Source organism: Squalius cephalus (genome assembly GCF_949319135.1).
Source record: "Squalius cephalus genome assembly, chromosome: 23".
NCBI lineage: Eukaryota > Metazoa > Chordata > Actinopteri > Cypriniformes > Leuciscidae > Squalius > Squalius cephalus.
Genome location: NC_137144.1, coordinates 12,388,394 through 12,413,326, shown reverse-complemented (window position 1 = coordinate 12,413,326; position 24,933 = coordinate 12,388,394). Strand labels below are relative to the sequence as shown.

The window sequence follows — 24,933 nt, the reverse complement described above, 5'->3', positions numbered from 1 at the left end:
CTAAACCGCTCAATTCATATGGGTTAGTTTTACGATCTCTTTATGAACTTTTTAAGCGTCAAAGTGGTAGTTGCGTAGCGGTCAACGGAGGGATAGAAATATCTCAGATTTCTTTAAAAAGATCTTCATTCGTGTCTTGAAGATGAACGAAAGTCTTGCGGGTTTGGATCAACATCAGATTGAGTTTTCATAGAATTTTCATTTTTGGTAGAACTATCCATTTAAGAGATATATTGTCCTTGACACTCAGGCATGAGGAGCTACAGTAGTTCTCTATCATATCATTTCATATTTTATGAAAGTGAGAGTGCTTTTAGTTTCTTAAAGTTTTATTTTAATATTAATAATATAAATAATCAGCGAAGCAATTTTGTTCAAATAATTTTCTCTCTAAGAAATAGTAATCAAATGTCTACTCTTTTCAAGAATTTCATCTTTTTAATGAGGCCTTTTTCTTCATTACGATATCAGGACATTTACTTTACGCCCCCAAAAAATATCAAAGTTGCATTTTATGAATTTTGAATAAATAACAGGTCAAGAAAAAAAAAAAAGTGTAATTTCATTGACTTCTATTTATTTAAAAGAATTTATCACTAACACATCATTCACAATAATATTAGAAATTCATCGTTCAATAATCTTTTATTGTACTTTGCATTCATTTAACAAGAAATATTATTTAAAAAATGTTAAAACATTAAAATTGCATTTAAACAACATTTTATTTATTCAAGCATTTTCACTCATTTTATCATCTAATACTTTATTAGCTACAGTAGACGTTCATTAAGGATAAAGCGGTCAAGGGTGTGAACTTTGAGACTGTTTGAAGAACCGTTCTGAAAACTATAAGCCAGACGGAAAGCAGCGTTTTATTGCGTTGCAGGTTATGAAAACGGCACACACAGGTCTTCTCAGATAACCTGCCAATGTCCCAATCTCGTCCTTGTTGCTTGTGGACGATTATCTTGATCACACCGTGAATTGCACCCTCTGCTATTGGTCATGTGACCTGTGCACAAAGGGTCCAGTCTTTTCCCCTTATTCCAACTTATTGGTTTTCAGACAAAAGGAAAACAACAGTGTGATTGTAAAGATAAGACTTGGGGATAATTAACAGCAAATCCAGACTTAAAAAAAAATAGTTCCCCATCATCCATTGGTTGTGAAGAAGGGAGGAGGTTGTTGATGTGAGGTTGAATCAAGTGTGTGTGGTCTTGGTAGTGAGGACCGTTATATAAAAGGGGCGTACAGTTCAAGCCGACCCATCTCGAAACGTGAAGTCCAACCATGAGTCCATGCGTCTTCTCAATCTTGGTCATTTTGTGGCTGGTAACGGCTGTGGAAATGGCCACCTTGGAGGGCCAGCAGATCCTCCAAGCCTTGCACTGTCCGCCCTGCGAACGCATTCATTGTTCCCCTCGTAGGGCGCTGAAGCTCCAGTGTCAGGGTGGTGTAACCACTGGGATTTGCGGTTGTTGTCCAGCCTGTGCCAAACTCGCAGAAGAAAGCTGTGGAGGCACCTGGGACTACCTGGGGAAGTGCGACGAAGGGCTGGTTTGCGTTTACCAAGAAGCTACAGATGAAAAACCAGAGGCAGAACGCAAGGGAACCTGCAAATCAGGTATCGCTGAAGCTGAAGCTGCCAACTTACCCTGCCGGCATGTTGCATAGAATCCTAAAGGTCTAAATTAAAGTGCAAAGTTGGTTCTTGAATTCAGGTTTCTCATGGTCATGGACAATATCAGGTAATGCCAGGCCTGACAAGTCATGGAAATTAATATATTCAAGGACAAATCATTTCTATAGTGAATTTAAAATAATTTATTTTTAAATTATTTAAATGTGTTCACTCATGAACGAGTGGAATAGTCATGGTAATATGTTGGTCAAAAGATGTGAGAAGCCTGTGAATTATACAAAAGAAAATATGAAGAGTCAACAGGGGTTTTCAAGCTGGAGTCCAGGGACCCACCGGAGAGCCACAAAAGGGTTTCTCGAGGGTCTGCAGAACTTTTCAGAGAAAAAAATAATAGTAATATTAAACATAACTTTTTATTAAAATTATTGTATTTTATTCTACTGATATTCATAGTTTCACACAAACACACAATATATAGATATATCTCACTGATATACTATTATAATTTGTTATTTTAAATTAATTTATTATTATTTTTAAAAAATATATATATTTATACAGTTTTTAAGTTTTAATTATTTTAGTACTGAAGCTAAAATATCTGAAATGTATGAAAATGAATGAAAAATAAATTTAAATTTAATTGACAATATTTCTATTTTGCTATACGTCTACATAGTTTCATATTTTATTAATTTCTTTTGGTTGTAATATAACAATATAAAAGCCAATATATATATGTATCTCACTGATATACTATTATAATTTGTGTTAAATAATTAAATAAAGATTTAAAGATTTATTTAAAAAAAAATATATATATATATAGTTTTTTTATTTTCTATTTTTTAATTATTTATAAATTATTTTCGTACCTCAACTTAAGCTAACATAAAATGTTATATATTTTTTTTAAATATGTAAAAATAAAATATGAAATTTAAAAATAAATAAATGGATGTATAGCAAAAACAGATGTATAGCAAAAATAAAATTTTGCCATACATCTACATAGTTTAATATTTTATTAATTTATTTATGCACTCTTTATGCATTCAAGTATTTGGCTGCCTTTATATTTCCCTATAGCGATCATCATATTTGGGGGATCTTGCCATCTAAAAGTATGAAAACCCCTGTGCTACAATCCCATCATGCATAGTGTGCACCTGCTTATGTTTTAACTTTAAGTTCAGGTCCACACTCTTGAAAAAAAAAAAAAAAAAAGAAAAGAAAAGAAAAAGGCATCATCAAGGTTAATGTAATTTATAAACTGTGAAGAGAGATATGGCAGTCTAGGATTCCTTTGATCTCGGAGCACTTTCCCATAAAAGCAAAGCTCTTATTGTTCTTATCTATACAGTGATGAAATCCACAACCTTTCCTGAAGAACTGCATCCGTACTGTAACGGGATTCCATCAATTTTATTGTCTGTTTTTTTCTTTGACCTGCAGAACGATATTTCACAATATTGCCTGGACAAAAAAATAAAAAATAATAATTGCTGTTCGGATTTAAACAGGCAAATGCTTAAGAGTCTATTGGATCATTATTGCTAGGATTATTGTGTTTCTAGCATGTTATATGTTTGGCAACAGTTCTTCTAATTGATGGAGTGTGTAGCTTTCCATTTCTTAAACAACCATGTAGGAAGACACATCATGGCCATGTTTCAGGATGACGATGTCAAGATTCATCAGGCTCAAATTGTGAAAGAATGGTTGGAAGGGAGCATGAAGAATCATTTTCACACATGAATTGGCTCCTCTGAGTGCTGGACTCTTGCATTGACAATACAAGATCTTGACCAAAAATTGATGCTCCAAACATTTATCTCCATCAAGAGGTGCCACTTATTGCTCATTTTCAATACATTTTGGATTTGTATTTCCAAACAGTGCTTGAGGTTCTCAAAGCCGACACTTGCAGACCTGAGTGCACATGGGAGTTCTGCAAGGCGAATCCCAATGAAATCTGCTCAGCAAGGTAACTTCTGCTTCAACTTTACAACATGTAGTCTTGACATTTGATTCTTCTTAAATGATTTCAGACTTCATTTCAGTCCAGTAGGTTACTGGCATCAGTTGTCTCTCACTTGTGACTGTTAAATTTCCTATATCCCGTTGCAGGTCTGTATCGATGGAGAAGCGTGAGTGTGGAGGTCACTGCCAGCACACAACCTGCTCCAGCTGCTTGGTTCTCAGACCTCCATCTTGTGCACAGTCCTGTTCCCCAACAGACCACGTCTGTCTGCATCGCTTTGGAAGGTGTGTGCGTGGTCAGCTGACCGAAGAAAAACATCCACCCATCTGCCACCAAAACCTGCAGGTCAGTTTTACCCCCGTGTTGCTCTTTATCATTCTTTTTTTTGACAAAGCTGAAATATAATTGTTTATTTCTATGATGATTACCATATTGTTTCTTTTAATTAAACCAGAATGCTTTTATTGAACTATACTTTGGGGCCATAGTACAGATACATACACTTAAATCTTATATTAAAGGGGCTATATGTAGAATTGACCTTTCGCCGGCCCCTCCCCCAAAACGGCCATTGTCCAATCACACATCATAGCAACCGTTACTATGTGAGCAGGTCCGACAAAAATTAGCAAGATGGTGAAGCGTGCGCCCATGGCGTTTGTAAATCAGACACTACATACCCCGAGAGATTGTCTGGAGGAGTTATGCTCTTTCCATTCCCAAAGCCGAAAACACAACGTGAGCGGTGCCTACAATGGATAAAACAGTGTGGACGGCCCCAATCCCAGTTAAATGTGTCGAACATTACGAAGCATAAATACGTCTGCTGGCTGTGGTATCGATGGCTACTTAAAGGTTTTTTTGTTTTGTTTTTCTGATCTGAAAAACTATCCTATCTGTAACTCAAAAAACATAATATTGTCTGAACCGCGAGTTTTATGATCCGTTGCCCCACTAATAAATATTATGGTCTCAACCGCGATTTTTGTGATCTGTTGTCCCCCTAATAAATATTATGGTAAGTGCATTATGAAAGACAATCAATGAAAGTTATTTAGATGCAAATTAAGGCTATGTCTGGTTAAACAGTTATTGTGTGATTTCGTTTATTGTGCTTTGTCAACTTGAAGCATGAATTTGAGAAAGAAAATCATTTTTGGAATAAAATGCACCACATACTTTTGTCAATGATATAGGCCTAAGTTATAGCTATTGTAAAAGCTTTCAGTTCACCTGCCTAATTGTAGTTGAAAAGTCAAATTAATGATATACTGTGACTGATCAAATAAACTACAGCATCGGCAATATAACTCCCATGTGTTTTGCAGCATTTAAAATGTTAGTCGTGTTATGCGAAAAAACACACATAAGAAATTATTTTTATTTTTTTTCTTTCTTTTATATTCTTAAGTATAAGAATATACTTTTATTTTCAGAGACAGTTTTTTCTTTCACACAAAAACACAACAGTAAGTGTCTTACAATGCTTTTAAACACTTGTTTCCTTGTTCTTTGTCATAATCACAAATGATGTGTATGAACACCGGTAACGTTAAGCATTAGCCTCGATAGAGACGTAGATAGTAGTCGTGTCTCCTTCATTGCGTATTTTTATATTATAATATATCCCTCCACTGCATACTGTAAACCTTTTTGCCTCAATCTGGAGGATATCGCGGAGGTATTGCTCCAAAAATGGTCACTGACACGCACGGGTATACCTCTTTCCGTCATGGCAATCTGTCGCGCTGGTCGTGTTTGACCATTTGTTTGTCGGACGTAGCAACAGTAACTAAGGGGGGCGGGGCTCGGCGAAAGGTCAATTCAGAAACCCTTGTTATATAGCGACACCAGTGGCAATTAAGTGAACTGCAGACAGCAACTCACTGCTCGCTGAACGTGATTTCAAGGCCCCGATACTCACGCTGAACTTCTTTTTTGTTCTTCGCTTAAGGGTAAAAGATGTTGGAAATAACTTTGCAGCGATGTACTGGTAACGAACATCCCGACTCAGTCCACACTGCTGAGAGAGACGAATATGAAAATAAGTGCTGCGCACTTTCCTCTCAATAACAAAATAAACAACAAAAACGATAGCGGGAGAAAACAGCAGTTAAGAAAGCATCTGATCATAGCGATGTGGATTAGGGGTGCACGATATTGACAAAAAGTGATATTGCGATATCGATAATGAATATTACGATATCGATATTAATTTCGATATTTTTAAACATATGTAAAACTACAAAAGTTATGGGAAAACGCATCAAAATAGATTCATAACAAATAAAACAAGTTTTCTTACAACATAAGGTTTATTGAGCGCATTCGAGACGGATTTGAATCTGATCGCTGAAACCACTTCAGGAGGAGATCTGGGCCGCATTCCAGACGAAACTGGACGAAGTGTAAATGCATCTGGTTGTTGAAACCACATATGTAAAATGTACTCCTCCCAAAAACACTAAAAAATAAACGTGTGAGAACGTGTTATAGGCTACATGTCATGTTATGGCCAGATATGACGACGCTATGTCTGCAACACGCATCACCGGATGAGCAGCTGAGCATCTACCGGTCAAGCCAACGCGCAAACTATCGCAAATCAAAGTGAAAGTAAAGGCCCGTTCACACCAAGGACGATAACTATAAAGATAACGATAAAGATATAATTCTAAAAATCGTTCTCCATATTAAAGAATAACAGAGTTCACACCACAACTATAACGATAAAGATATGAGGAACGATATCGTTGGGATCACTTTCAGAACGATTTTTTTTCAGCTGTCAAACGATAAAACACTGACAGTCAATCAGAATCCATTCTAATTTAAAGGTCTCGCGCATTTAAAATGGGGCGCGCGCGCGCGTGCTTAGAATAAAAAGACCGTTATCGTTCGTTGGTGTGGACGCATATATAGTTATCTTTGTCGTTATCTTTATAGTTATCGTGCTTGGTGTGAACGGGCCTTAAGTTGCAGACGCTTTACACACAAGTATCTTCATTAAAAGTAAAGAAGTGAAATTATCTTACCAGGGCTGTTGCCGTTCTCTATTATTGCGGTATTTGATTTTGACATTTTAGCTGATGATATATAAAATGCAGCTCATAACTGTGTTCGGTGACGTGAACTCCATTAAATCTGCATATAGCGCGGGAATTGAAGATCGAATTTATATCCGTTTTGCAAAAAACACATTTATGTGAACAGGTGTAAAAGGAATCGTTTTGATAAATTAGATATCTATCCGATCTGTGATAACGCATGAAGTGGCCAGGTGGCCTGATGTTTATACTTGCGCGCTGGTGTGTGCGTCGAGCCGGCAAGTGTGTGTGTTGTGGGGACTGTGTGGTAGAGCAAGGGAGAAGTGAAACAAAGTGTCTCCCCTGTTCTTTCTGACCACTGTTGGAAATCTGTAGCATGAAAAGTTAACCCTCTCCTTGATTTCATGTTTATGGAGAAGTAGAACCAGGAAATCAGTCGGGGGAAATGCAACGGTGCATGTCGGACGGGACGCATCATAAACAAAATATCGCATAAATATCGCGAGACTTTCGATATGATATCGAGCAACGTGATATCGCGATAACGATATTGATTCGATATATCGTGCACCCCTAATGTGGATATGTTTGTACAAGCTCTGCGATTCACCAGCATCATGTCGACAGATGAGGTTATTAAAATTACACAGTTATGATAGTTTTATTATAAAGTATAATTAAGACTATAGACTATGTGAGAGCTTTCGCACCGGGTAGTTCTAGGAACTTAGTTCAAGGAACTAGCCACCAGGGTGGTTTCCCAAGAACTATATGTTCCCCTAGAACCATTTTCTTGGTTGTATTCGCACCGCCAGTTGGAAGTCTGAAGTGACGTAAACCGCGCTTGATGTTGTGACTTTTATTTTGACTATGCTGAGAATGCCAGAGCCTGTGCACCCATTCTCCATCTTCATTAGTTTACAATCTGTTTAACAGTCCTGTCATATGTTATTAGATAGAACTGTTATACAAAGAAAGTAAACGGAGTATAAAAAAGTATTAGAGTATGCCGTGTGGTTGATGCCCAATGTCGCTAGCTGAGCAGAAATACGGGTTTCGCTCGGTGCAAAGTTGCGTTTGATTTTTTCCTTAGCGTAAAGGTTGAGAGGTCCATCTATAGCCGCTTTCCGACCGGAGGAACCTTTTCACAGTTCCTAGAACTATTGGCTAAAGTACCCGTATATGTTCCTGTGGTGCGTACACGCCAACTAGGAACGACTTTAGTTCTAGGAACTCCATTTGGAGGAACTAATTTAGCTCCTACTTCAGAGTAGGGTCTAAACCAGCACTATAGGAACTACCCGTGACGTTTAGTGTACGCTGATTGACCGAACGCACGCGGAACACCAGCACCCGCCATTTTTAAAACAGCTAGAATGTAAACACACAGATTATAGCCTATATATTTACTCCATAAACTAACTATACAAACATGGAAAACAGTGATAGATGGGCCTCTAAACCTTTATGCTGAAGAGAAAATCCAACGCAACTTTGAGGGGACCAAGCCAAACATGATTATGTATTTCTGCCCAGCTAGCAACACTGGACATCAACCACACGGCATAGGCTAATAACCTTTTTTCATATACTGTCTACTTTCTATGACAGTTCTATCTAATAACATGTTAAACAGTACTGTTAGCCAGATCGCTAACTAATGAACACAGAGAATGCGAGCATTGTTTGCTCTGGCGTTCTCAGCGCCGTCAAAATAAAGGTCACCGTGCTTGCGTCACTCCCTTACCCCTCCTACCAGTTCCTATGGCCACTTGGCCAGTGCGAACGCAAACAGCGAAACCGAGTTTGGGGGAGAGTAGTTCCTAGAACTGTTTAGAAGTGGACAGTTCCTAGAACTAAGTTCCTGTAACTACTTGGTCGGAAAGCAGCTTATCACTGTTTTCCATGTTTGTAGAGTTAGTTTTTTGAGTAAATAAATATGTTATAATCTGTGTGTACACAGCTTTTTTTTTTAAATGGCGGGTGCTGGCGTTTCGCGTGTGTTCGGCCAATCAGCGTATACTTGCATCACTGGTAGTTCCTATAGTGCTGGTTTAGACCCTACTCTGAAGTAGGAGCTAAATTAGTTCCTCCAAAAGGAGTTCCTAGAACTAAAATCGTTCCCAGTTCCTGCGGTGCGAACACAACAAAAAGCAGGTACTTCCGCCAATAGTTCTAGGAACTGTGAAAGGTTCCGCTGGTGCGAAAGCCCCTTAAGTTTGAATTAATCACTTTTCTTTGCATGACACATTGACATTGCAGTACAGAGTGGCTCTTTTGCCATTATCCTGAACATTGTATAAGCATTTGTTTCATGTGTCATAGAATGGAAGAGAGGCTCTCGGGAGCGTAACGTCACATCCTTTTGATTTTCACGGCAAAAACGTCCCGAGTCCTTCACATAAAAATAGTCTAAAGTCTATAGGCTTTCATAGTCAACCTAGGAAGTTGGGGAAGGTCTTGTTTTTTTAAGTTTCGTTACAAGCTGTTCACACATTGGAAATAAAAAGTGATATTCTTACATATACCCCTTTTAAATAATAAAATAATATATTTATATATAACAACAAACCACTCTATTTTAATTGTATATTTGTTATTGTAATATTTGTAATTTGTTATTGTTTTATTACAGTATATATAGTATACTATACTATAGTGTATGTATGTATGTATGTATATATATATATATATATATATATATATATATATATATATATATTTATATTTATACCATGGTCTGGGTGAATACTCGATTCTGATTGGCTGCAGGGTGTCCATTAAAAAGTGATAATGTACACCTAGGAAAGGCGTCCCGTCAATTTGCCTGATGACAGTTCTAAATGATTGCGCTGGCTCAAACTCACTGATCAACTGCTGCGGTCGGGTCGCTGTGGCCACGTTGCTTGGCAACGCCTGTATACGGGATATATTAAATAGTGCGCTCGACTTAAATAAAAACCCTCACGATTTTTACTCTAAAACACATTAAAGTATTATTAATTGATGAAATATTTCTTTCTTTCATAAGTGACCATGGTATAAGCGGGATAATGCCCGGCGACGAGGTGTCCATTAACAGAAATTAATGGACTTCGCGGAAGCAACCGTCCTCCGCTTCGCGTTGGACGGTTCACGCCTCCGCGTCGTCCATTAATTTCTGTTAATGGACACCTCGTCGGGCATTATCCCTTGCATACATATATATATATATATATATATGTGTGTGTGTGTGTGTGTGTGTGTGTGTGTGTGTGTGTGAATTATAATTACTTTGCTATTCTTTTAACAGAGTAAGTCTGAGGGATTCTTTGTGTGTTTGTCTCCTGCCTGTCCAACTGCAGCAAACTGATTCTACATTTTAAGAGGAACTCAAATAATGCAATCCAGTTATAAAATGTAGCACAAAAGGCAGCTATTTTTATTAATGCATTTCACTACTATTATATGTTATAATATAAATCAGTAATAAAAATGTGTGATTTATAAATGCAGTGAAATTTTACGCATTAATGTTGTACAGCTCTTGTATTGTTTAAAACAATCTAAAACACTGTGTTGTAATTACAACTTGCTAAAACTATGTCAAGTCTGCATGGGCTACAATAATATTTTTTGTCAATAAACAAAAAAAGATGTATTCTAATATTTGTATGTGCAAATGTTTTCTGAATAAAACTGGCTTTTAATTTCACTTTTTTTAATCTTCTCTTTTTTTTCTTTCTTTTTTTCATAAAAGGGACTATTAAGGTCAGACTGACCCATTTGGAAAAGTGCCCACCGTAGACACGTTCCCACTCCTGTCTGGCTTGTTACTCAACTTCACAATTCTTTTGATGTCTATCTTATATAAAGCTGCATTGAGAAAAGAAATATTAATGGTTAAGTGATAAACACATTGGCATTAAAATAAATACTGTCCATAGGTTTATCATATGCTTCCATGTTTTAAACCTGAAGAACAACACGTGACAAATAAGTTTATCTTTAAATGTTTAATATGGAATAATTGATCATTTTTATAAATGATCTCAACAGTAATTGAAATATATGCATTTAACAAATTTTATGCATGAAAGTAAGTACCACTTTAAATAAAATGTAATTTTCTTATAAAAAATTCTAATCTACGGTGTACACAAATGAGTCTCCGCTTCTCAAGATGAAAAACATGCCGCTTTTGCAATCAGTCATATTTTACTGCTTTTGTTTTTGACTGATAACAAGCCAGACAAAACGTTCAGCGTGCCAAGAGCCATAAACTACAACAACAGCCAGTTTACTAATGCATTTCACTCCGTCCCTTAAGAAACACACTGTAATCCTGTTGCATTTATTTAATTTAAATAATTTCACAATTCAGATTCTCTGAATTATTCAAGTTGGAGACATTTATGCAATATCAAGACTAATTTTAATTACAGTTTTAATGATACTGACCAACATAACATGGGTTTTCTGCATAGTTGACTTGATCTAGACATAGTACAATAGCCTAGCAACATGAAAATGTATATATTTGCCTCAAAACTCAAAAATATTTATCTATTATAAAAAAAGCACACAGATCTCCCTACATGATTATTTTTATTAATATAAGCAACAATTTTGCCAATGTCTAGGTTGAAAAGGCAGCGCTTTCGTCTTGATCATTTGGTTGTAACTAGTGTAGTGAACCCTTTCAAAAACTAAAAACAGGCTACATGCTAACATGTAACATTCTCTGTGACTAACATTAATGCTCATTTTGCAGTTTTACTTCTGACAGATGCACAGTGTTTATGTAAATCTACGTAATCTAAGTAAAGAAAATGAAGGATAGCGTGTAAAAATCAAGTGATACATGGAGGAATGTCGTGTTGAGCGGATAAAATAGTTCCTGAGTCTTTTTTTCTTTTTTCCTCTTTCATGATAATCTTTGTGTGTAAAAGGCACTTTGGACGAGAGCGTTTATGTGATGCGAGCAGTCTGGGTTACCGGAACATTCTGTGCCAGTAGGACTGAAAAGCGGACGAGTTGAAGGCACCGATGAATACGAGGAGCAGGATGTAGAGGCCCATCATGATGGCAAAATGATGTCTGACGAGCCACGACCTCCCTTGAGCATGTCTGGAATCAGAGCAGAACATCATTTTAAAGAGTTGATTTAACCAGTAGAAAACTATAAAAATTGAAAGTCTATTAAGCTTCAAAATGATACAAAAGCATCACAAGTATCCTAAAAGTGGTCCATATGACTAACTCGCTATATTCAAAGTCTTTGAAAGTCATATTAGGGCTGGGTTAAAAATACTGATTTCTGGATTTTAATTGATACTCATTTTGGCCCCGTTTACACCTGGTATTGAGATGCGTTTTGGTCAATCGGATCACAAGTAGACGAGGGAGTACCTCGGTGTACATCCGTCTCTTTCGTCCAGTTTTAACCACTTCTGTCCTGATTTCTTCAAATGGAGGGTCTATGGGAGTGTAAATGTATGTTTTTTTTCAGATATTTCGATCTAATGGATGAAATAAGCTTGCGCAATTTACATATGAAATTTATATCGGAGACGATATAAAAACATACGAAGATCAGCAGCTTTCATTTCTGCTCTGACAGTTGCAAGACCAGCCGAACGCTGTGAGTGTGTGTTAGAAATCAGAAATGGAGAGAGAACATTGTGCTTGGTATGTTTTTCATCTTCAAACCAAACTTGGGTCTTCAGCTGACAAAGTTTAAATCCTGTCTGGCTGGCGCACTTACCATAATGTTTACTCGTTTGGTCAGTAGGTGGAGAGCAGATTTGTTTTTTTGTGGCTGTTTGAACACATTCGATCACATGAGCGTTTACACTTCGAAAGCAATCCAGTCGAATGCGTTTTCTACTACCTCTGGAAGTGGTTGAAAGTGGACAAGCTCAAAACGTTTTAGACCCCATTTACACAGAGTAAGTGTCGTCCACTTGTGATCGAATTGATGAAAACGCATCTAAATACTTAATTAGAAGAACCGATATCGATTTTTAAATCCCAAGAATCAATCTTTCAGTCAATGCGGTTGATGAATGAACAGAACTTTGTACTGCATCTTGCCTCCCATCCAATGAATCTCAGTAATCTTTGTGCATTGTTACTCCTGACATGAAACAAAGTCTCAGCTTCTAAATTCGATAAAGCACATGAACTGATCATCTCTTCCGCTTTACTAAAAGTTCCATGAATGAACATCAGAAGGTATGTTGAAAGATGAAGTACAACTTACCGAAATCCGTATCAAGTCACATGTAATCGCTCAATCAGTGTTTCAACCGCAGAAAGACGTAAATAAAACTGCTCGTAAACAATGTAATGTCATGTTTACCTCAGAAAAGCTGATAAAAATAACTATACATAAGAATATTTCGCTAAATATATGCACTATATTGCATATTCATTGTATTTTTACTTAACCTGTTCTTCAATATTTAATGTATGTTTGATTAAATCTGTCATATTTTCATGACAGCCACCATTTAAGTGTTTATATTTCAAAAAAATTAGTAGAAACATAATTTTGTCATTAACAAGTTTTTTATAAAAACTTCATTCTGTGCAATTTAAATGCAAGTAAGCCAACAAATCAGTCAATTTTAAACTTTAATTTTATAGTAATCCACCAAACGGAGTTCCCTGTATAGTTTACAGCATTAGTTGAGAGATATTTTTTCCCTGTAGAACCTTTGCCATGTACTGTACCCGATACATACCCCAATTCATAGATATTGAGTCAAATCGAAATTTAAACGTGAAATTTGTGTCAATAGCCAGCCCTAAGTCATACGATAGCTTTGTGTGAGAAACATCAAAATTTAAGATATTTAAGAGATCTTTTAGTGAATTAGTTTATATAGTTCACATTACCAGTCTATGATTTGGTCAACTGGCTGGGAAATACATCCTTTTTAAAGTTCTAGTCTCTTACTCATTGTAATTGTAAGACAAAGTGTGACAGGCACATTCCTCAACACTTCTCCATTCGTGTTCCATAGAGGACAAATTATGACTACGAACTATTTCTCTAAAGTGGATTTTTTACGATTTTTTTTGGATTATGAAAGTACTGCAAAGAAAGTTGCGTGCCGTCTACTGAGATCCACCAGTGGTGTCCATGTGAATGAGGACGTCTCACCGTGATCTGTAGCGTCTCTGAGAATACACCAGCAGGTATTTCACTCTCAGAAGCTCGTTGTTGGTCACTACGAAGTACTTCTCGGGCACCTCGCCACCCTCACTGTTCCTGGCCCTCAGACGCTGGCGGTCAATGCTCTCGGAGTCTGAAACACACAAAGTGAGAGCTGAATTTTAGATATCTGCTGGGATGGTCTCAGAATGGATGGTCATTTTAAAATCAGTGCTTTTATTTTGTTGACAAGAATGTAGCATATTACTGTTTGAAAGGTTTATTGTTGCATACTGTTTTACATAATATATATATACAGTGAGGAAAATAAGTATTTGAACACCCTGCTATTTTGCAAGTTCTCCCACTTGGAAATCATGGAGGGGTCTGAAATTGTCATCGTAGGTGCATGTCCACTGTGAGAGACATAATCTAAAAAAAAAAAATCCAGAAATCACAATATATGATTTTTTAACTATTTATTTGTATGATACAGCTGCAAATAAGTATTTGAACTCCTGTCTATCAGCTAGAATTCTGACCCTCAAAGACCTGTTAGTCTGCCTTTAAAATGTCCACCTCCACTCCATTTATTATCCTAAATTAGATGCACCTGTTTGAGGTCGTTAGCTGCATAAAGACACCTGTCCACCCCATACAATCAGTAAGAATCCAACTACTAACATGGCCAAGACCAAAGAGCTGTCCAAAGACACTAGAGACAAAATTGTACACCTCCACAAGGCTGGAAAGGGCTACGGGGAAATTGCCAAGCAGCTTGGTGAAAAAAGGTCCACTGTTGGAGCAATCATTAGAAAATGGAAGAAGTTAAACATGACTGTCAATCTCCCTCGGACTGGGGCTCCATGCAAGATCTCACCTCGTGGGGTCTCAATGATCCTAAGAAAGGTGAGAAATCAGCCCAGAACTACACGGGAGGAGCTGGTCAATGACCTGAAAAGAGCTGGGACCACCGTTTCCAAGGTTACTGTTGGTAATAGACTAAGACGTCATGGTTTGAAATCATGCATGGCACAGAAGGTTCCCCTGCTTAAACCAGCACATGTCAAGGCCCGTCTTAAAGGGGTCATATAATGCCATTTTTGTACAAGCTAATATGATTCTTTAGGGTCTAAATTAAAAGTTTGTAATATACTTTAATTAAAAATTCTCATTAGTATTGTAAGAAAACACTAATTTTACCTGGTCAAAAACAGCTCTGTTTTCAGCACGCCGTTTCAGTGCATGTGTCTTTAAATGATAATGAGCTTTGCTCACCCCGCCCCTCTGTTCTGTGGGTACACCGTATCTAACACAATAACCACGTGTTATTCGTTATAAACGTGTGATTATGAATTATATTGAGAACGTCGTACATAGAAAACATGCCGTAATGTACCCTGAGTGTAAACCTTAGACGCATTCATTGTGAAGCCTGCAGCAAGGTTTGCAAATTTCGCAAAGATTAATATAAATACTAATATAAAGGTTAATAAAACATTACACTCACATCTTCTGGAGGTTCAGCAGTAACACGTTGGTACCGATCCGTTTTTTCTCGTTTGTAAAGCTGTCTGGTGTGAAATGATTCGCGTAAACATGAAAGCATGGACGATCGTGGGGAATCCCCGTGAGGGAATCCCCGCGTCAATCCTTTGGGCATATCGCTTCAAAAACAAAACTCAGCCACTGCATCTTCAACGGCTCAGATTTAGGAACATCCAAATGACTGCTGTGTTCCTTATTACATCTAAGAACAGAACACTACAATCGCTTAGACGCCATTCTACTCCAGCATATCAACAATGGCGGACTACTATGACGACGGCTGTCACAGCTCGCTCAGGGCGGGTCTTGTGTTGAAACACGGCTGTCAATCACAATCGCGGGAGGGGCGTACGATCTTATGACGTCACAATATCGAACGGCTTGATTTCATAGATGGTCAAACATATATGGAGATTAAAACAAAACCACTGGATGGATTTTAATCATGATAGGATGGTTGTGTACAGGCACTGCCAACAGACATTTCAGTGCAATCAACTTGTAAAAGTGCATGTACCATTATATGACCCCTTTAAGTTTGCCAATGACCATTTGGATGATCCAGAGGAGTCATGGGAGTAAGTCATGTGGTCAGATGAGACCAAAATAGAATTAAACGTGTTTGGAGGAAGAAGAATGATGAGTACCATCCCAAGAACACCATCCCTACTGTGAAGCATGGGGGTGGTAGCATCATGCTTTGGGGGTGTTTTTCTGCACATGGGACAGGGCGACTGCACTGTATTAAGGAGAGGATGACCGGGGCCATGTATTGCGAGATTTTGGGGAACAACCTCCTTCCCTCAGTTAGAGCATTGAAGATGGGTCGAGGCTGGGTCTTCCAACATGACAATGACCCGAAGCACACAGCCAGGATAACCAAGGAGTGGCTCTGTAAGAAGCATATCAAGGTTCTGGCGTGGCCTAGCCAGTCTCCAGACCTAAACCCAATAGAGAATCTTTGGAGGGAGCTCAAACTCCGTGTTTCTCAGCGACAGCCCAGAAACCTGACTGATCTAGAGAAGATCTGTGTGGAGGAGTGGGCCAAAATCCCTCCTGCAGTGTGTGCAAACCTGGTGAAAAACTACAGGAAACGTTTGACCTCTGTAATTGCAAACAAAGGCTACTGTACCAAATATTAACATTGATTTTCTCAGGTGTTCAAATACTTATTTGCAGCTGTATCATACAAATAAATAGTTAAAAAAATCATACATTGTGATTCCTGGATTTTTTTTTTTAGATTATGTCTCTCACAGTGGACATGCACCTACGATGACAATTTCAGACCCCTCCATGATTTCTAAGTGGGAGAACTTGCAAAATAGCAGGGTGTTCAAATACTTATTTTCCTCACTGTATCTAAATGTAGGAAAGAAGGTGAATAAGCCCTATTTAAAAAAACGGTGGAGTATTCCTTTAAATAAGTGGCTCATCTTACCCCACACACCTCTATATACTGCAAAATACTCCATTACAAACATAATCATAGTATCAGTAGTGTTATTCGAACACGGGAACGGCTCACAGGTCTGAAAAGTTTGATTTATGAAGACTGACAATGAACACATTAAATTGATCAAAAAGTGACTGTAAAGACATTTGCAAAGTTACATAAGATTTCTATTTCAAATAGATGCTGGTCTTTTGAACTTTTTATTCATAAAAGAATCCTGGGAAAAAATGCATCATGGTATCTATCCACAAAAATATTAAGCAACTGTTTTCAACATTGATAATAATGACAAATGTTTCTTGAGCAGCAAATCAGTATTCTAATATTATTAGAATGATTTCTGAAGGATCATTGAAGACTGGAGCAATGAATAAATGTATACTTATTTTAAACTGAAATAATATTTTACAATATTACTGTTTTCACTGTATTTTTGATCAAATAAATGCAGCCTTGGTGAGCATAAGACACTTCAAAACCATTAAAGGAACACTCCACCGTTTTTTGAAATAGGGCTTATTCACTTTCTTTCCTACATTTAGATAGGTGGGCAAATGCATTTTTGTCTCAGTGCATGCATTGTTTTAGTTTGACAGGGTCGGTGCTAGCTTAGCTTAGCATAATGAATGGAATCCTTTGTTGCCAGCTAGCATGTCCTGAGTAAAAGTGATATAAAAAATTAAAACAACCCACCTAATTACTTCTTGTGGCCTGCGTATTCACAACAAGTACAAATAGTAATGCAGATTAACACAAGGCGATTTCCTAGGCAGATATTGACTTATAAATTAAGGACTATATTAGGGATAGCACAGGCGAAGCACTGCTACTTGGGGGTGATATCTCTGCGCCCAAGTAGCAGTGATTCGCCTGTGCTTCCCCCTAATATAGTCCCAAGTCAATATCTGCATAGGAAATCGCCTAGTGTTAATCTGCATCGCTATTTGTACTTGTTCTGAATATGCAGGCCACAAGAAGTAATTAGGTGGGGTTTTTTAAACTTTTTATATCACTTTTACTCAGGACATGCTAGCTGGCAACAAAGGATTCCATTCATTATGCTAAGCTAAGCTAGCGCCGACCCTGTCAAACTAAAACAATGCATGCACTGAGACAAAAATGCATTTGCCCACCTATCTAAATGCAGGAAAGAAGGTGAATAAGCCCTATTTCAAAAAACGGTGGAGTATTCCTTTAAACAATCAATCCCAAACTTTTGAACAGTAATATATTCAGCTGTTCATCTGACACATTACCTTTCTTCTTCACCTGACACTTCACATCAGGATGATCGATGATTTCACACAAGGCAACGCAGCTGATCAGAGGCCCGAGGACGCTTTCCCTCCACCCGTTACCGTGAGGACTGTAAAGGATGGCCATGCTGAGGTCACTGGTCAGGTATGTGCCCTCCCCAAACAGTGAGGTCTGAAATATCAAATCATAATCAAAGATTAAGTGGCTTACTGTATTGAACCAATGAGCAGATAACATTGTAGTTATAATTATCATCTTCACACATATTATCTATACATGAACTGATAAGGGACAGTCAAACACATCTGTCGGGCATAATTATTTGTAGTGAAAAGAATGATTGCCTGGAGAGCATAAAAAACAGGTATAAATGAGCATCATCCTCCAAAGCACATCATCCACATGCTGACCTTGTTCAGGTGGCAGTGTAATCCGTTGTGTATGATGGAGTGGAAGTTCTCCAGTCTGCTGCCGTGGAATGCATAGATGAGATCTCGTCCGGCCCGCGTCCTCTCGAACTTGGAGTTGAGCAAATCACAGTACTGCAGTTCAAAGAGGAAGTCTGGGGCTGGAGCTGAAATACCCTCACTTTGGGTCAGCTGGCTGAGTCTGGCAAACTGATGGAGTGAGAATGAACACCAGTGAACATGCAGGGATGTGCAAAACTAAACAGACTAATCTGTGGGATGTCTCAATGACTAGTCCAGAATACCAGGACCGAAAATGATGTTTGGTTCTGTTTTCTTAACGATTATTCCGCTGACGCGAATTGAAAACCAAACTAAAATGACTAAAATTGTGAATCAAACATGCATAAAGCATGCAGTGTAACCAATGTAGTCTGATTGCTGAACAAATGACTCCTATGAGCTGGTTCCTTTTAGTGAATCATAAAGTGTGAATGTGACCAGTCAGTGCAGTCCGAACTAACGACTCTTATGAACCAGTTCCTTTTATGGATCAGAAACATGAAGTACTACCAGTGTTTTTCCTTCCTCCAATAAATAATTATTATGAGCTCGTTCTTTTTAGTGATTCACAAACACACAAACTGACCAGTGTAGTCTAAACAAATGATTCTTATCAACCGATTCTTTTTAGTGAATCACAAAGATAGAGTGCTTCTATGGTTGATCCATCCTGAACGAATGATTTTAATTATTAATTGTTTTGTCGCATCTGTTCAGTTGAAACAAATACACACTGCGTTTCTTTCTTTCATCTTTTTTCTCCACAAGAATTGAATCTCCACATTCAATTTCTCAAAAGAATTGAAAGAACTCTTTAGAATTATAGAATCATTAAGAGGAATCAGATTCGTCAAAGATCTCACATGAAGATTAGCAATACCTCCTCTTTCTGCAGGGTCTTCACAGCAAAACTCTTGGAAGACAGAACCCAGTGCACTAGAGCCAGATGATGATCTCCATCACCATGTCCCAGACGCACCAGATCCCTCACGTTTGGTAAAGTATCCACATCTTTTTGCTGTGAGGAACAAAGCAGAATCAAATTTAAAAATATGCGTTTGTTTGGGAAACCTAACAACATGAAGAGCTCAATTTCTTCAAACGACTAACCAGATCTTCAAAGTCCTTGATCTCTCCTCGAAGGTAGCGAGGAGGGAAGGGTCTGAGCGCCGAATCACGTTTGTAGCTCTGGACGGCGGCCACGAAGAGACTGCAGCGCAGGTCCGCCGCTACTGGGTCTCGATGCAGACAGGAGCAAACCAGCTCTCTGACCGCAGCTGTGGGGAGAGGCGGCTGCATTCCCGACACTACGACACATTTATCATACCAATAAACTATAAGAAGAGATATTTGTTATTGCATCAATTTTTCAAGGGAGAGTTCACCCAAAAATTCTGTCATCATTTACTGACCCTCAGTTCGTTCCAAACCCGTAAGACTTTTGTACATCTTCTGAACACAAATGAAGATATTTTTGATCTGTCCCTCCATTGACAGCTATGCTGAAACTGTGGCGCTTAAAAGAAAGTTCATAAAGAGATCGTAAAACTAATCCATATGAATTGAGTGTGCTCAAACGTGCTGCGTAACACGAGAATGAACCTCATTGGTTCTTGCTGAAGCTCAAACGTGCTGTGTAACACAAGAATGAACCTCATTGGTTCTTGCTAATGCTCAAACGTGCTGCGTAACACGAGAATGAACCTCATTGGTTCTTGCTGAAGCTCAAACGTGCTGTGTAACACAAGAATGAACCTCATTGGTTCTTGCTAATGCTCAAACGTGCTGTGTAACACAAGAATGAACCTCATTGGTTCTTGCTAATGCTCAAACGTGCTGCGTAACATGAGAATGAACCTCATTGGTTCTTGCTGAAGCTCAAACGTGCTGCGTAACACGAGAATGAACCTCACTGGTTCTTCTCATGCTTGAGCTTCCGTTTACCACAATTGATGTGTGAGTTGATCAATGTTTATATGTGAATAAAAGCCTAAATTCAATCTGTTCATCATATAAAGCGATCATGTCTCTTCAGAAAATTTGGGCTAAACCGCTTTTAAACCGTTTTACGATCTCTTTATGAACTTTTTGAAGCGTCAAAGGAGTAGTTGTCTAGCTGTCAATAAATTAGAATTTAATATATAAGTAGAAAAAGTAGAAATTTCTCAGATTTCATCAAAAAGATCTTAATTTGTGTTCCTAAAGTCTTACGGATTTGGAATGACATATAATCAATATTTGTAAATTCACTGTAATAACTATAAAAATAATCATTAAACATTTCCTTTAAATGTTTGTATAGTTACCACCTTGTGGCAATTCTAAAAATGGAGTTTTAACAAACTGAAGAATCAAATTAATTAATTAAAATAATTAAATGAATGCATAATTAAAACATTTGATAACTTGTTGTCATTGGGACTGATTGCTTAGCCAGCTGATTATCTGCTAATAGTTCATAACAGCCAGTGAAAGTCAAACCATAATATAAACGTGTCTATATTTGCTTTCGGACTTCTAATGCTCGAAAGTGTGACGGTTTTAATGCAATAGTTCGTGTAATAGTCTCTGCTGACTTTGTTTACATGTTAAGCATGTTAGCTGGTTAGCTCAGCTTATCATCTCATTAGTGGAGAAATTCACTCAAGCTTTAAGGCCCAAACGATTACTCATCGAGTACTTCACTCTACTTGTAAATACATCAAAAATATCAAACATTTGCCATGCACATATATATCTTACCTTATGTGCCTGAAGTTCAGGCATCTGACAGCCACCGGAAGCAAAACGTGTCCAAGAACTGCTGGAGCAACAGCGACTGACTCCAGCAGAGGGCGCCATTCACTGGGAGTCAATGGAAAATGTATTCTTGTTTTTTAATAGCGATTCACTCTTAGGAGTGTCACCACCTACTGTACTGGAGAGCAAACCGTATTTCTTCCATGGGTGATGATTGAAATCTGTATGGATGTTTCATACTCTGTTCCAGTCAGTGCTTTTATTATAGCTGTTTATTATAGCACAGACGATCCATTGAGCTCATTTGTGTTTTAAATTTCAGAACATCTATCCATATTCCAACCTCATGATTGACAGGTTCTTTAGAACCATCCGTAAACATTTTAAAAAAAACTGAATACATTTTTAACCTCGCTTCCAATATCTTTGGACTTACAGTAAGCTCAAATCTATGAGAGATTCTGGGACTCTCCGTTGTGAGAGTAATAAGAGTCAGATTACAGAAGATCTTACTGTCCTTCTCCATCCAAAAATGTATCCTCCATCATATGAATATTCCCAGCAATACTCCAATACTTTGCGAGTCTGATAATTATTCGCTGGTCCTTGATGATTTTACGTACATAACAGTTTTTCCCTTTATAAAAAGTGAACAGTTGGATCAACTTAAAAAAATTACTTCAATTGGTAACACCTAAAGAAATTAAGTTTTCTCAACTTAAATTATCACGTTTTTCATGATAAAACGTGATAATTTAAGTTGAGAAAACTTAATTTCTTTAGGTGTTACCAATTGAAGTAATTTTTTTAAGTTGACCCAACTATTCACTTTTTACAGTGATAAGATCTAGGCATCTTTCTCATTTCTATCCCAGTTGTGTCTGCAGGGGAAATGAAAAACATCTCTGAATGGAGAGAACTATCAATACTGTAAGTGATTTGTGAAGGAGAAGGATTTTGTGATATCACAACACTGTAAAAAAAAAAAAGTTGCTGCCTTCAATTTTTAAGTACAATCAACTTAAATGTTTAAGTCATGTCAACTGAAATGAACTGAATCTTAACGTATAAACAAAGTTAAGTGCTTAACTTATTTTGATGAGTTAAAGCAATGTGAAAACATTTGTTGACCTAACTTATTGATCTTTTGCAGTGAACCCTCCACAATATAAATATATTGAAACAATATTTAATGTATCTCTATGTGATAATGATAGACGGATCTACTGTCTTACTTTATCTGAAATCTATCGACCTGACAAGCTGTCTTTCTTTCTCTTTTTTGCCCTCAAGAAATTCCAGATACAACATGGATTATAGATGCTACTTAGATGATGTGATAAGCAAGAATTTTAGTGCATGCATTGTGTTACCAGAAGTGTTTTCTTATTCATTGTAACGTTACAGAGCGCTGAATATTATTGCCAGAGGTATCTTGGAGATCAATTATTCATGAAAAACCAGGTCAGCGTTTTGCTGAGGGAAAGGCTTCTGAAAAAAGTCTAGGCCAAAGATAACTGGCTCAGATTCGACACTGGAAATAATATACAATGTGATTTGCTCAACAGTTATATAATAATGAAACTATGTTGTATTATGTTATGAAGTATAAGAAATTAATTTTGGTCAATATAGGCTACTGTTATTTTTTTAAGAATTGAATTAGTCTTTCTCTTTATAAATTCACTCCTATAATTGTGGTTCTGTAATTCATTAATTTAATGATCATATGCTGACTGTAATATGGTTGTTGTTTCATGTTTCTTGTCACAGTCATGTCACGGCCTTGTCATGTGACTCCCTTGCCATCATGTCTAGTGCTTCCCTTGTCTTCTGTCTGTGTCATGTTCTGATTGGTTCATTTCCAGTGTTGGGAAAGTTCACTTTATACATGAACTAGTTCAAATTGCAGTTCACAAATTTTAAAATGAACTAGTTCAGTTCATAGTTCATACTCAAAATATTGAACTAAGTTCACAGTTCCAAAAATGAACTAGTTCATAGTTCTTTCTTTTCCATGTGGCTGCGAGATATTATTATTTTTAAATGATTGCCACAGCCCATAGAACCACAGACAATTATTTTATGAGTTTTAACACTGAAGGAAGCTATGCGTCAGATTTTTCCCATCCTCACCGACCTTGTCATAAAACTCGTTTAAATGATCATACGACGCCTCCTTGCCGCTTTTTGTTTTGATTTGTAACGTAAGTTATGAGTCGTTCATGAACGATCCATTCATGGTGTCTGTCACGACAAATGAACGAAAGACTCGGAAGGTAAAGTATTTATTTATGTTCCCTGTAAACGATTTTTGACTGCATTATAATGATTTCTTAATTCAGAATATGATCAAGATTGCGTAGGTGGATGTGTTCTGGGAATTTGCCAGTTAATAGTATAACATTTAAAGCCCCTTAAATGAACAAAATGACTCGAAAATTTTTTGTTCATTTTGATGAACGAGATCGAACAAGAGAGTCAGTAGACACTGGTGGCTGGTGTTGCCAGATTGGGTGTTTTTTTCCGCTACATATTAAGGCCTGTTTACGGTGTGTTTTAGCCGGGTTTTCGCCTGGAAGGCTCTATAGAAATCTGGCACTCTATTGAACGAAGTTAAACTGAGAGAGTGTGGCGTTCACAGACACCAGAATGAACGAGTTCACAGTGATGAGTCGCTCATGAACGATCCGTTCATTGCGTCTGTCACGTGAAAAATGAACGAAAGACTCGGAAGGTAAAGTAATTATTTATGTTCCCTGTAAATTATTTTTGACTGCATTATAATGATTTCTTAATTCAGAATATGATCAAGATTGCGTAGGTGGATGTTCGGGGAATTTGCCTGTTAAAAGTATAACATTTAAAGCCCCTTAAATGAACGAAATGACTCGAAAAAAGATTAGTTTATTTTGATGAACGAGATCGAACGAGAGAGTCAGTAAAATGATCCGAACTTCCCATTTAAATATGCTATTTATACACATTTATACACATGCTAGCATGACGAAACTTGGTGCATTTACTAGTTGCCATATCAACACTATATAGAGAAAAAATTGCGCCAAAATTCATTTGTTTTTGGAAGATATCCATAGACATTTATTAAACCATAGCAAAAGTAAATTTCTTACTTAAGTTAATTTTTCATCTCTATTTTTTGTGTTTATTTAAAATTAGACAAATCTGATATTATTTTAATCTCAAATATGTTATTTAACAGTTGAAATAGTTCTTTAATGCTTCGCTAACTAGCAGAAGACACTAGCAGGGTTTAAATCCCAGTTGTGCAGGCGGGGGCATGTTGTAACACTGCGTTACAATGTGCCCCTATTAGAAATATATGCTATTATATTCTATACTTTTATTAATTTTATTGAGAAAACGTGAGAAAAAGGTGAATAAAGACTGAGAGTCAATGTTCAGAAATTACTAATTATTTATTTGTTTTGAACTATGTTGTATAGCTGTGTTTTCCTGTGTTCGTAGTCAAAACTCAAAAATGAGTTTATATTTAATTATTAAAAATTGCCATTATTTTATATGAAAAAGTGTTTTAATTGTATTTTATTTAGAAAATATTTTAGTTTGTCTTGTATATATTTTTTATTAGATCAGATAACATTTTAAGCTGTCATATGGTCAT

At 37.2% G+C, this 24,933-nt stretch overlaps 2 protein-coding genes across 4 annotated transcripts; one reads left to right on the top strand and one right to left on the bottom strand.

Annotated features, from left to right (window-relative positions):
- Window positions 1-1,192: 1,192 nt before the first annotated feature.
- On the top strand, window positions 1,193-4,034 carry LOC307151642 (uncharacterized protein; the record flags this gene model as incomplete). The annotated part of the gene is made up of 3 exons (XM_079859756.1): window positions 1,193-1,627; window positions 3,545-3,632; window positions 3,776-4,034. The coding sequence occupies exons 1-3, from the start codon at window positions 1,294-1,296 to the stop codon at window positions 4,032-4,034; spliced, it is 681 nt and encodes a 226-aa protein (XP_079715882.1). The 5' UTR covers window positions 1,193-1,293.
- A 6,373-nt stretch (window positions 4,035-10,407) lies between these two features.
- parp16 (poly (ADP-ribose) polymerase family, member 16) lies at window positions 10,408-21,374 on the bottom strand. Of its 3 annotated transcripts, none has more exons than XM_079858703.1 (7): window positions 21,291-21,374; window positions 19,659-19,855; window positions 19,429-19,566; window positions 18,489-18,695; window positions 18,078-18,249; window positions 13,827-13,971; window positions 10,408-11,785 (listed from the first exon to the last, which is right to left on the bottom strand). In XM_079858703.1, exons 2-7 carry the CDS (start codon window positions 19,845-19,847, stop codon window positions 11,650-11,652), a joined length of 987 nt encoding a protein of 328 aa, XP_079714829.1. In that variant the 5' UTR covers window positions 19,848-19,855; window positions 21,291-21,374; the 3' UTR covers window positions 10,408-11,649. The 3 variants fall into 3 exon arrangements, with proteins under 3 accessions (XP_079714829.1, XP_079714830.1, XP_079714828.1); XM_079858704.1 differs by having other exon boundaries at window positions 19,659-19,882; window positions 21,291-21,368; XM_079858702.1 differs by lacking the exon at window positions 21,291-21,374 and adding an exon at window positions 19,961-20,012 and having other exon boundaries at window positions 19,659-19,882.
- Window positions 21,375-24,933: the final 3,559 nt, after the last annotated feature.